The sequence below is a fragment of the Centrocercus urophasianus genome, unplaced genomic scaffold, assembly GCF_019232065.1.
Source record: "Centrocercus urophasianus isolate 14NV4802_14NV808 unplaced genomic scaffold, USGS_Curo_1.0 seq_50, whole genome shotgun sequence".
Lineage (NCBI taxonomy): Eukaryota > Metazoa > Chordata > Aves > Galliformes > Phasianidae > Centrocercus > Centrocercus urophasianus.
Window position 1 is genome coordinate 902,814 of NW_024885089.1, and position 12,808 is coordinate 915,621.

The 12,808-nt window shown below is 55.6% G+C and overlaps 2 protein-coding genes across 7 annotated transcripts; both read left to right on the plus strand.

Annotated features, from left to right (window-relative positions):
* Positions 1-29: 29 nt before the first annotated feature.
* On the plus strand, positions 30-3,034 carry BAG4 (BAG cochaperone 4). The gene is made up of 5 exons (XM_042835212.1): positions 30-82; positions 164-256; positions 662-904; positions 1,220-1,444; positions 1,740-3,034. Exons 1-5 carry the CDS (start codon positions 35-37, stop codon positions 2,241-2,243), a joined length of 1,113 nt encoding a protein of 370 aa, XP_042691146.1. The 5' UTR covers positions 30-34; the 3' UTR covers positions 2,244-3,034.
* A 1,579-nt stretch (positions 3,035-4,613) lies between these two features.
* On the plus strand, positions 4,614-12,505 carry DDHD2 (DDHD domain containing 2). Of its 6 annotated transcripts, none has more exons than XR_006171534.1 (18): positions 4,614-4,666; positions 4,798-4,994; positions 5,823-6,061; positions 6,770-6,859; positions 6,994-7,114; positions 7,461-7,550; positions 8,352-8,487; positions 8,723-8,931; positions 9,029-9,096; positions 9,194-9,313; positions 9,517-9,612; positions 9,734-9,817; positions 9,905-10,060; positions 10,132-10,234; positions 10,310-10,474; positions 10,559-10,721; positions 10,845-11,310; positions 11,821-12,505. XR_006171534.1 is itself a non-coding variant. In XM_042835206.1 (18 exons), exons 2-17 carry the CDS (start codon positions 4,805-4,807, stop codon positions 10,933-10,935), a joined length of 2,121 nt encoding a protein of 706 aa, XP_042691140.1. In that variant the 5' UTR covers positions 4,614-4,666; positions 4,798-4,804; the 3' UTR covers positions 10,936-10,962; positions 11,172-12,505. The 6 variants fall into 6 exon arrangements, 4 of the variants coding, with proteins under 4 accessions (XP_042691140.1, XP_042691142.1, XP_042691139.1 ...); XR_006171535.1 differs by having other exon boundaries at positions 12,293-12,505; XM_042835206.1 differs by having other exon boundaries at positions 10,845-10,962; positions 11,172-12,505.
* Positions 12,506-12,808: the final 303 nt, after the last annotated feature.

Here is a 12,808-nt window from a genome sequence, read left to right on the forward strand (position 1 = left end):
TGCGGGGTTGTCTCGGCCGTGCCGGGAGGCGGACATGGAGCCCCGCGGCCGTACCGCGCCCTGGGGCCCGGCGGGCGGGCAGGTAGGGACGGGTGGAGCCGAGCACGGCCCGTTACACCGCTGCTCGGGTCGAGCGCACCGCGTAACGGCGTTTTCTCTACAGGAGCCGCCGGGTCCCGGCTATTGGAACCCCGCGCAGCACCGAGCGTTCGGCTTCGGGCGTTTTCCCGGCGGAGCGGACGCGCAGGAGCGGCAGGTCGGTATGCGGGGCGGGGGGTTGCGGGTCCAGCTCCACCTCCCTCCCGTTCTGCTCCGTCCCGAACCGAGCTGCGCGTTGTTTCCATGCCGTGGGATGCGCGTTGAAGGCTGCTGTGCCATAAAACCCCGCTGCTTGCGATGCAGTCTCCCTTCATACAAACGTTTCAAAGCCCCGATTTCATGCGGTGGCTGCAGCTCGGCGCTGGAATCCCTGCAGCTCGGGTTTGGGGGTTGGAAAACCTCACCTCCTCGCATCGTTTGTAGGTTGGAAAAGGACATGAACTTTCCTGGGGTGTTTCTCCCGCCCATCAGCCACACTCAGGGACTGACAGAACCCAACTAAACCTCCTAACGTGCATCCCAACACGTTTTCCCTCCGTTTTCTCCCTTTTCTCCTTCCCAGGGCATGGATTCTCCCTACACCAACGGATCCTACACCGCCCCGTACCCTCCGGCCGCTCCGCATTACACAGCATTGCCACAGACACGAACCTACAGCTGCTCGGGGCCATCCTACAGCACTGACAGCACAGCCCCGTACCGACCCCCCCCTCCTGCCCCTCCGTGGGGCTGTGGAACACAGGACTGCCCTGCAGAGGGCTGCTCACAGCGCAGGCAGCAGCCTGCTGGATACTCCCCACCTCAGGTGAGACACCATGAGACACCACTGTGCAGCATTTGGGGTTTGCATGGCACAGCTCCCGTGCTGCCCCACAGAGGAAGAACCTGCAGTGCACACCTCTGTGGGGTCCAAATGGTTTCTAAACCCAACCGGTTCGCTCTGCAAGCTCTTGTAAAAACTTGGACTTGCCCCTTTCTGCAGGGAGCTCTGAGATCGTGGGCTGTAGAACAGAAAGCAGGCAGCAATCCCAGTGCTGGGGTTCTTCCCAGAGCTGTCTGGCACAGAACAGTGGTGCTGGGAGTGACTTGGGATTAACACCTGTCCCCCTTATCCCCGCAGACTCCAGGGATGCCTGTTCCACAATATCCATATGGAGACCACAGCGCTGGGGCCAACCCACAGCCCAGGGCACAGGAGGAGGCTTGGGCTCCCCCCACCTATGGGGTGCAGCCACAGTATGCATGGCCCACAGCTCCAGCACATGGGAACCCATTCCTCACCGAATCACAACCGCCCTGGACTGGCAGTGGGGCTGCATCTCATCCTCCTGCGTGGGACTCAAAGGTACAGTGATGCTCTGATGGTTCCGACACACAGGTTCTGGTTGCAACCAGAGCTCAGATCGTGCTGCCTTTCCCAAAACACGCAAGCAGCTCCTCAGTGCTCCTTTCTACAAGCAGAGTCAGCTCCCAGGAGGCAGAAACAAAGCGGCAGTTCTGAGTACTGCCAGCAAAATGTCAGGACTGTAATTCCAGAAAGCACTGATAGCAGACCTTGAGGGGCAGGTCTTGAAGTGGGGTGGATCCCATCTAAAGCCTCTGTAACGCAGATTTTGGTTTTTTTTCTCCTCTGATTGTAGGAACCTGCTTACGACAAACCCGAGCAAATTGCAAACCAACACAGCTACTATTCTGAGGGCAATCACCAGCACTCTGGGACAGTGAATGACCACAAACCACCCACTCTGCTCCACGCCAAGTCCTCTCCATCCAACCCCAAGGTGCAGTACAGCGCACAGCCTCAAATGTACAACAGCACAACGCGGAGGCGGTTGGTTGGAAACCAGGAGGCAGGCTGCAAAGCTGGCAACCACACTTCAATGAATTCTGCAGCCATCCAGCCAGAGATTCAGAGAATCCTACACGTCACAGAGCAGGCAGAACAGCTAGAACAAGAGGTGGATGAATTTGTAGGAAAAAAGACAGATAAATCCTACCGGCTTCTGGAGGAGATGCTGACCAAGCTGCTGTTAGAACTGGATTCCATTGAGACTGGTGGGCAGGACGGCGTCCGGCAGGCCAGGAAGGAAGCTGTCCACAGAATTCAGGCCATACTGGAAAAGCTGGAAAGGAAGGGATTGTGAAAGCGTATCAGCCACAACGCAGCCTGTTGTGGAGGTTCCAAAGAGTTTTTCCACATCTCAGCTCTTTCTGCTAAGCACTACTGACAATGAAAAAGCAATAAGTCCTGATTGAAAAGAAGAAAACAACCAACCCAAACCCACAGGAAAGCCCAGCCCCAACCAACAGCTCGGCAGTGGACCAATTAAGAGAGGATGAAAGCAGCAAACCGAGTTGTTTGTTCTGGGACGTGAAGAAGCAGCACCAACCTGAGGTGCTCAGCGTTGCTGGGCCTCCTGGGGGTCTGCATCCTTCACTCAGCAAGAAGAAAATTCACTGCACAAAGTTCCCCAAACCAGGCCCAATCCACGGTACTGCAGCACTCGTCACATTCGTCACATTGCAGCCATAAATGAAGGCTCTTGGTTGTCCATCACTGCTTTCAGCCTCAGACCCCTCGCTGCTGTGTGTCACCCCAGGGTTCTTTTTGTTTCCAGTGCGTTCCTGTAGCTCTGCTGCTGATGATGATGTGCTGCAGACAGCAGCTGGTGTGAAGCTGTCCCTTGTGATGCCACGTGGATGTGGAAACACAGCCTGGAACTGTGAATTCTTCACCTGGAAAAAAGAGAGGTGCAGGCAGAGCCGTGCAGCAGCGCAGCCCTGGTCAATGGGAGGTGCAGAAATGCTTTTCAGGTCGCGTGGGTCGAATCCACTTTTTAATTAATGCCTACTGTTAATCTTCTGGTTACAACACGTTGAGCGAATCATTGCTGTGTGTAATGAGATAATAAACCCTGATGACTTTTAAATGTTATTTTGTAATTAAGTTTCTCAAAGTCTCCTTGTTTTGTTTTGGTTTTTTTTTTCCTTCTTCTTTTAAAGGGAAGTTTTGTGCAGTTTGCTCAGCTTAGAGCTGCCCTGCAGGCAGAGCCCAGCCAGGCTGCAGCAATAGGTGGAGTTTAGGGATGAATGTGGCACATGCAGCCCTCGTTGGGTGCTGCTGGGGGGCTCTGAGTGCTGCAGCCCCACTGCAGGACTGCTGGCTGCTGTTTAGGGATTTACTCTTGGCTGCCACCCTCAGGGCAGTGATGGAGAGCACGCACGGATTGACCTTTGCAGCTCTTTGGATGTGGCTGAGGTCACAGGCAGCAGTCAGATGCATCCCTGGGGGGTGGGAAGGAGCTGGAATTGCCAAGGAATTACCAAAGCCAATTTCTTCCTCCGTTACCCTGCTTGTTTTCTATCGGACCAGCACAGCTGTTGGCACAAAGCTGCTCATTCCTTTTGGGTAGGATCTGAACGAGGACTGGAATTTGCTGTTGCAAAAGCTGGTCCGTGTGAGTCACGCTGCAGCCAAGGGGAGCAGATGTGAGATGGCTGCAGTCGGCCCTGCAGCATCCCCTGTTGTCTGCTGTGTGAGCATCACCAGGTCCAGATGCCACAAGGGGCTGACAGTGCTGCTGCTTCCACGGGCAGTCCCTGCTTCCAGGGCTGTGAAGGCAGAAGATTTGGTCGCTTTAGAATCTGAGGAGCTGGTTGAAACTATTTTCTGACATTCGTTTCATTTCCAGCAGCCAGGATCACACCGGGAACAAACCCACATCATCTCCTTGCACCCTGTTTGCTCCAAGGCTCGCTGTCAGATAAAGAGGTCGGTGGGTTCTAGCCGTGCAGGGAGACACGTGGAGCAGCCCCGGTTACCTTGGAGCGGTGACACCGCAATGCGGGCAGGCAGAGCAGAAGAGCTGCGCACGAACTGCCGCGTCGGCAGCGCTCCGTGGGTCGGGGCAAAGGTTTCCTATTGCAGCGATGTGGTAGGAAGGGTATCTGATACCTGACTGTAGGAAAAGCTGTGCCGTGCGTACACGGTACTGGGGGGCACGGGGGGCTCTTTTGGGGCGTTTTAGTGTCAATCTCATCCAGGTAACGAATTCCTTTGCAATGCTTCCTCTTCCGGCGCTGAGCCTCCGCTGCGGGAAGGGTTGGCTGAGGGTGGGGAAGGGAGTGATGGTAAGCTGCTCAAAAAGCACGACGGGCACGGCGGCGTCCCCGGCCGCGGGAGAACCCCGCAGTGACCGCAGCCCCGAACCGCGCATCCGGCTCAGGGCTGTAATTAATTAACGCCGGCCTTTAATTAACGCCGGCCCCGCAATCGGGCGAGGCGTTATCGCGGCCCCCGCGGGGTGAAACGGCCGCCGTATCCACGCGTGTGCGGGGTGCACCGCCCCGATCCCCGCCCGGCCCCACGAGCAGGCGCAACGCGGAACGGAGGCAGCGCCGGGGGCGGGGAGGAGAAGCGCCGCCCCGAGCGGGCGGAGAACGGAGCGGAGCGAGGAGCCGGGCTGGGAGCGGGGCCGGGAAGCAGCGCCGTGCCGCCGCTCGGGCCGGGGAGCCGCGCGGTGCGGGAGCGGCGGACGCACCCGACGTGCGTGAACGGCCAACGTCGGTGCGTCCGTCCTTGGGAGCGGAGGGAAACGCGGTGGGGAAGCGGAGTGCGGCCTCCCGTTGCGGAGTGCGTGAGGGTGGGCGTAGAGATCCGCGGCTCCGTCCATCCGTCCGTCCTTTCCTTTTGTCCAGGAGCGTCATGTCTGCTCAGGAGCAAAATCCGACGGTGCCCTCGCGGATCGCTGCCGAAGCTGCGGAGTGGGACGCGGGGAATGGGTACGAAGCGGTCGCTCCGCATTGGTTTTACTGCAAGGTGACCGGCGGGAGGGAACGGTGGCTGCCGTTCAGCGTTCAGGACTCGGAGCGGCTGGAAGAGGCTCACGGTGCAGGTAAGGGAGCCGTCCGCAGCCCCGGCTGCCTCCATCGCAGCCTGAGTGCAGCCAGTGCGATCCGACACGGTGACGGTGCTGCAGCCATTGCCTTCAGCTGTCAGGGCTGTGCCTCGATAGCTTTCTGCTGTAAACACCTCATCCCCTGCATGCGTGATGGGGAACCGGCCTGGTGAGGTCGATGGGAAGCATCAGGTGCGTGCCCGAGGGAAGCAGGGTGGTGATGCACAGGGAAAGCCCACAGCTCCTGCCTGGGTTGCCACATTCCCCCTTTGGAATTTGTAATTGAGACTTGTGTTTGGTGGCAGCGCATCCAGTGCTGGAGCTGTAAGTGAACGGACAGTGAGGATGGAGGAGGGAACGTAAGGTCCGGCCTCGTTAATTTGGCACGTGCTGTTAATTATACATCGTTGTGGTGCGAAGCACCTTTGAAGGGGGGACAAAAACATGAGCAGGAGGGCAGAAATGGCAGTGGGGAGATCTGTCCGAGGAGACACTGCTGCTTCACAGCACGGGCAGGGCGTGCAGAGCTCTGGGTTCTGGAGGGGAACGCTTTGAACGTGGAGATCTGCAGCCCTCCAGGATCCCAGGGCCACAGTTTCACACGTTGCCACCTCAGCACAGGCAGGGAGAGCCCCTGAAAGGCTGTGCCCAAAGCTGGAAGGGAGGTGGCTGCTTACAGCTGAGTGCTTTCCTCTCACCTGCTGCCCTGGGGATGTTTGGGCATCTCCCCGCAGGCTGTAAGGGCAGCACTGGTGGTTGCTGCTGCTGCTGCTCTTTCACGGTGCGCACCCGCAGAGCTGCTGCAGTCTCCTGTCTCTGGTTCAGCACACAGCTCAACTTTTTGGCCCTCACACGATTCATTGTGGTCTTCAGGGAGGGATAAAGGAGACGTGGTGGTGCCGACGTCGGGCGGGAGGTACGACGTGCACCTGAAGCAGAGGCAGCGCCTGGCGGTGTTCTGGGAGGAGGAGGTGTCCGAGGTGCGCCGCTGCACCTGGTTCTACAAAGGGGACAAGGACAACAAATACGTCCCCTACTCAGAGAGCTTCAGCCAGGAACTGGAGGTAAACACATCCCGGGAGCACACAGCTTACCAACAAGCTCTGCTTCTCGCTGCCAAATGCTGCCCTGACATCCCAAACTCCATCTGCGCTGCTGTTGCACCTGAGGACACGAACTCACAAGAGGCTTTGGCGTTTTCACGGCTGATTAACATAACTAAATACTCCTCTGCTTCCCCTTCCTCCCCATTCCCAGAGCGTTCTGCTCAATGCCCGGTTGTTCTTTGCCAGCCATGCAGCTCTGGCCCATCCTGCAGCCTCTCCCCGCTGTCTTTGTTCTGTGTTTCCCCCTGACCCTGCCTGGCACCACAATTCGGTTCTTGCTGTCGTAGCACAGCCACCCTCACTCTGCTCACAGCTTTGTAAATGCAAGAAACAGTTCTTCCTGCTGCAGGGACCCACAGAATGCTTGCTGGTCCCTGCTGTAAAGGCTGGGGGCTTTTTCTGCTGTGATTACAGTCATCTGTATTCTAATGTATGAAAATACATGGCTGTGGTGGGGAAGCTTTCTGCTTCTATTCACAACAGTGGCTTTTTAGAAACTTTAGCAGGCGCTACAGAGAGAATCCTGCGGCCTCACCAGTTTGGGCCTGGATGATTTCTATGCCTCTTTCACAAAGCAGCACTTGAAATGGGTGGGAAAGGTCTCAAGTGGTTGAATATTCATAGGAATACCCTCAGCTGACTCAGAGAGGACATTCTCTTCCTCAGGAAGCGTACATGATTGCTGTAACCTTGGACGAGTGGAAGAAGAAGTTGGAATCCCCAAGCAGAGAAGTCATCATTTTGCACAACCCCAAGGTGAGCAGAGCCTGGTGGCCGGGCAGGGATAGCCTTTGGCCATCAATGCCTCTCGCCAGCCTTCCTGGGAGCCCGGTGATGCTCTTGGCTCCAGCACCCAGTGCAGCACAGTGATCAGCCCTCCTTGCTCACAGCTGATGGTTCACTACCACCCCGTTGCCACCTCCGACGACTGGGGCTCAACTCCTACAGAACAAGGGCGACCAAGGACTGTGAAGAGAGGAGTGGAGAACATCGCCGCTGAGATCCCCAACGGTGAGCGTGGGGTAAACGTGGAGCCTCCCTTACAGTTATCCAAAGCACGAAGGGAGCACAGCTCTCAGCTGCAGGCTGGTGGCTGCCTGCTGCTCACCCTTTCCCTGCTCTGCAGCCGTGACCCAGCTCTGCGAGCTAACCTGGCAGTGAGGACAGGCACGTCTTCCTGTCTAACCCCTTCATTTTCCACTTGGGAAAGTGCTTATGCAAACCAAAGTGTGTGGGAAGTAGAGAACAGAATGTTGCCCCACCTGGTGCCCGTCAGAGCTGCAGGTGGGGTCACTGGGTCAGTTCCTTTCCGAGCCTCGGTCTCTAGGGCTGAGCTCCGACCTCTTTCTACCCACAGGAGAACCTCTGCAGATCGACCACCTGGTTTTTGTGGTGCATGGCATCGGCCCGGCCTGTGACATCCGCTTCAGGAGCATCGTGCAGTGCGGTAGGTGTGGAGCCAGGCAGGGCTGCTGCTCCCATCCACACGCTGCTTTGAGCTGAGGGTAAAGCCTTGGACAATGAGAAACGCTGTCAGAGCGCAATTCAAACCATCCTGGCGCTCAGCTGGGCTGGCTGCGTGGCCCGATTTGCTGACCGCAGGGGGGAGAGTGAATCAATGCTCACTAACCCATGAAATCCCACTGTCTGGAACGGTTTGGGCAACTGCTTTTCATCGTTGCATTCTGCTGCTGCTCCAAAATGGGGTTTTTTCACACTGGATGTGGGTTTTCCAGCTGTCTAAACCTGCTAAGTTATGACACAGGAACTGATTACATCTGCTCGTATGCAGTCTGTTCTTCCATACGTTCATCTAGCACAACTGTTTCCACGGCTGCCCAATTAAAATCATGGAAATCGATCTCTCCCCCTTCTCAAAACGGAGTGATCCCTTCTCCCTCAGGCTTCCCCTTGTAAAATAGGCATCTTCACAACATTTGTTCTTCCCTTTACGTTCCTAAGAGTGCTTTTCTTGCCCCGTGTGCCGTCTTAAAGCGTTGCACGTGGGGCAGGAGGCTTGTCACAGATGGGGCAGCAGAATCCAGTAAACACACATTTAAGGACATGGAGCTTCCCTTGAGCTTGTAGTTAAAGATTCAAGGTCTTAGGGTGGCAGCAGCAGATTAAAGACCCTGCTGGGATTTCCCCGGGTAATGATCTTTTCTTTTATCTTATTAAGCGTCGTTGATGCACAAGCCTTGCCCTGCAGCCCTGCTGCTTTGCTAAGAGTTCATGCCTTGTTTTCCAGTCAACGACTTCAGGAGCGTTTCCCTGAGCATGCTGCAAGCACACTTCAGGAAGGCACAGGAGCAGCAGCAGATCGGCCGGGTGGAATTCCTGCCTGTCAATTGGCACAGCTCCCTGCACTCCACCGGTGTGGACGTGTGAGTGCTCACAGCCCTGGGAGGCTGCTGCTTTCCCTTGGCTGCCATTGGGAGGAAGGGGCTCTGACACTCCTCTACGGGGGCTCCTGGGTGCTCTGCTTTGGCCTCCAATGAAGGATTGCAATATCAGGATGGCAGCAGGCCTCCTCTGAACTCAAGCTTTGCCTTAGAGATGTGGGAGGGCTCATGGGCACCTCTGACTGCAGTTTCCTCTCCTCTTTTTTTGCCCCCACAGGGATCTGGAGCGAATCACCTTGCCGAGCATCAGCCGCCTGCGTCACTTCATCAACGACACCATCCTGGATGCTTTCTTCTACAACAGCTCCACTTATTGCCAGACCATCCTGGACACGGTGGCCTCGGAAATGAACCGCCTCTACCTCCTCTTCCTGCAGAGGAACCCAGGCTTTAAAGGAGGGGTTTCCATTGCAGGTCACAGCTTGGGTAAGGCCCACGGATGTCCCCGTCGTGTTGAGCAAGGACTGTCCTGATGCTCAGGTTTTTCCCTAATGAGCCAATGATGCTCTGTCCTGGGTTTTAGGGTCCCTGATTTTGTTTGATCTCCTGACGAACCAGAAGGCTGCTCCCGAGGATGAGCACAGCAGGGAGGTACGAGCTCTGCACCATGCATGGCGGTGGGGAAGGTAGAGAAGTTCTGAAATGCGCCAAGAGAAAAAAGCACAATCCCTGTGGGCTTCTTTTGCAGGGATCCGAGGTAACTTCAAGCAGCAGGGGTGCTGAGGAAGTAAAAGAAATCCTGCAGAAGTTGGATCTGTCTGAGTACTGCCCTGCTTTTGAGAAGGAGAAAATAGATGGGGAAGCGCTGGTGAGCAGCTCCGCTGTTTTGCTGTCTTTGTGTTTCTTTGTTTTACTTCCCAGTCCTCCCCACCTGGGTGCATCTTCCCAGTACTGAATCACCTGCACACGAAATGTCTCTTAGCGCAGCAGGAGCAGAAGGACAAAGAACAAAGGTCTGACTGCACAGGAGCAGAGCGGCGCGTGCTGATATCTGCACTGCTTACTTTCTAGCTCTTGTGCGGAGAGAAAAACCTTGAAGAAATGGGAATTCCCTTAGGACCACGAATGAAGCTCCTCCATTACATCAGCTCCAGGAGGGAGATGCAGGTACGGCTTCTGCACGGCTCAGTCTCCTCCTTCCCAGCCACATCACTCAGCTCAGACTCGTGCAGGGTCCCCATGCAGCCTGCAGGACCTGCCCTCACCAGGGCTCCTCTGTGTTGTGCAGGGCACCAAAGAACACAGCGCTGCCAGGCAGCACAGCACCACTGCCAGCAGGGATGGCCCATACCCAGACATCAGCCTGGGGCAGGTAACAGCTGAGCTGGGAGCAGTGGGACCACAGCAGCACGGAACGTGTCTCATGAAACAAAAACCCAACCCTCCCTTCTCTCTGTAGGTCTCTGCCAACTACCCTCAGCTGCTCTACAAGCCCGCCATCTTCTTTGCCTTTGGGTCTCCCATTGGGATGTTCCTCACGGTGCGAGGGGTGAAGCGAATCAACCCAGATTACAGCCTGCCCACCTGCAAGGGCTTCTTCAACATCTTCCACCCCGTAGGTATAAGAGCTGCAGCCCTCCGGTGCGAGGCACAGCGCTCAGCCCACGCTCACTGCTCTCCCCACAGTTCGACCCGGTGGCATACAGGATTGAGCCCATGATTGTCCCAGATCTGGAATTTGAGCCCATGCTGCTCCCACACCACAAAGGCAGGAAGAGGATGCACCTCGGTAAGGAGCACGGCCACCCCTGGCCCCAGCCCAAAGCCACGGCCTCGTGCCTGAAAGCAGCCCTTGCCTTTGCAGAGCTGAAAGAAGGGCTGACGCGTATGAGCGTGGATCTGAAGAACAACCTGCTGGGGTCCCTGCGGGTGGCCTGGCAGTCCTTCACCCGCGCCCCGCTGGCAGCTGTGGAAGGAACAAGCAGCGAGGGGGAGGCAGAGACAGAGGCGAGCGCAGAGAAGCAGCCAGGTCAGCGAGCACAGGGCTGGAGGAGCACCAGGCAGTGCTTTGCTGTGTGCTGCTGCTGAGACAAACTGCTGTTCCTTCCTCCAGATCCAAAGCCAGAGGAGGCCCAGGCGCCAGCAAAGGAGGATCCCTCCCTCATTAACGTGGGGAAGCTGAACGGGGGGAATCGCATCGACTACGTGCTGCAGGAAAAGCCCATTGAGAGCTTTAATGAGTATTTATTTGCACTGCAAGGGCATCTCTGCTACTGGTAAGCTCCTGCCTAACTGTCGTCAAGCTTCAGATTCGTGTCTGCTGTAGGCAGAACGCTGCCATTCTTAACACCAAGATGAGGAGAAGCACTGCCTGCTCACGCCTGTGTCCCCACCTCCAGGGAGTCAGAGGACACCGTTCTGCTGGTTCTGAAGGAGATCTACCAGACAATAGGTGTTACACTGGACCAGCCTTTGCCAGGAAGCCAATGACCACCCCGTGCTGTTCAGCCACTTCTTGTAAGTCACCTTATGCCTACACTTCCAACCTTCCTAGGAGACCCCAGACGACATAAAGTCCATTTGAGGGAATAATGTTCCTTATTTACAGCGCTGGTTGGGCCTTTCCTTTGGCCTTTCAGCACACAGGGCTTCCTTCCTCTTTTATCGTGCACAAAAGCACGTCAAGACACAAGATTTACTCCACTGTTCTCCCTTTGCTTTCTTAGATACAATTCAATTGAGTACTCACCAGGAAAGTTCAGATTTCTTCTCTGCCTTCCTCTCTCCTCTGCTGCTGTGCCCCGCATGCTGCTTCCCCAGTACTTGCTGCTGCCTGGAGATAAAGATGGTTTTCCTCCATTTTGGGTAGGAAAAAAAACCAACCAACCAAAATCCACTTCTGCAAACACACACACAGCACTTACACTGTGACTCCCTGTGGCAACACGTGCTGTCAGCCCTGAACTTGTCTGCCCAGCTTGTAGGTTATCACAGGCTTTGCAGTACTGATGCAGACAGCTGCTTGGGCTAGGAAACGCGATACAAGGGCCTGAACCCAGCTGTGGGCTTAGCAAGGATACTCTTAGCTTGGGACCTTGAGAAATAAAAGCCTTAAACACACAGCATGGAGAGAGCAATAGCAGCCTTGAGCAAAGGAGATGCTGACTTCTCATGGGAGAAGGATGAGGCACTGCTCTCCTGCTGTAGCACTGGGCTGGAGTGCTGCAGCCTTTGGGAGGTGCAGATAAGGACCGTTGCTCACAGCCACGTGCACAGCACCCCAGGAAAGCTTTACCTCCAGATCCAAACTGGATTGGGGAAAGCAGCTGCTCCAGGCACTGGGCCCTGTAGGGACAGCCCTCCTCTGCTCTGCAGGAGCACGCAGCAGTGCTGAGTTCCAAGTGGCCGCAGGGATCTCATGCCCGTCAGGCTCCAGCCAGTGGCTTTGTTGGCAAGTACAGCAAATGCTGCCAGCGAAGGCAAAGCCCAGATCTGTTGGGTCTGAGCACTGCCTCAGTGACTCCACAGAAGAGATTCAAGCAGTCCAGCAAGCAGCACAGCCCACACCTTGCTGTTTTGTGTTAGCTCTCCTCCAAGGGCAACAGAGAGCCCCAGGTGATCAGTTCCCTGTGACCCAAACCACTGCCAGGCTGCAGCTGGAGCCTCAGAGCGGGCAGGGGGAAAACGTTTCAGTGGCATTAAGGTCACTGCAGCCTTTGGAAAGAGCCACTTCCCTCCTGCTGACTTCTGCCCTGCATGGGGTAACAAGCCTCGTTTCCACAGCATCCATTTGTTTGTCCTCTGTTGTATTTCGTTATTTGCACTATTCAAAAGGTGTTGTTTGCAGCCTCCAACCTCCTCCCAGCCCAAAGGAACTGCAGCTGTTCATTTACTTGACTGCAGAAGCAGACATTCTGCTCCTCCAGAGTCTGAGTTACCGATTGCTAAACGCCTCCTATGGGAGTAAGAAAAGGAACAGTCTTAACATGGGACACTTGTGACCAGCTTTTTAAGTTATGCACTTTGTTAAAAAAAAAGATTAAATACGTTTTAAATGTTATTTAATGTCTTTTCCAGTAAAAGCCAAAACAAATAAACAGATGACTGTGATGCATTTGGGGGAGAGGGAGAGGAGTGGGTCGAAGAATTTACGTTTGCATAATTTGAAGGGAAAGAAAAGCAATGCCTGTGAGTTCTGAGGCTTCAGGGTCACGTGGGGCTGATGGGGCCCAAACTGATGACACATCAGTTACTGCTGTTCCCTGAGCTTGAGAGGCACACATCTCTCACTCTGCTGGTCTCACCTTGCAGTTTGCATGCACACATGTGACACAGAACGCTCCCAGGGATGGTGGAGACTCCT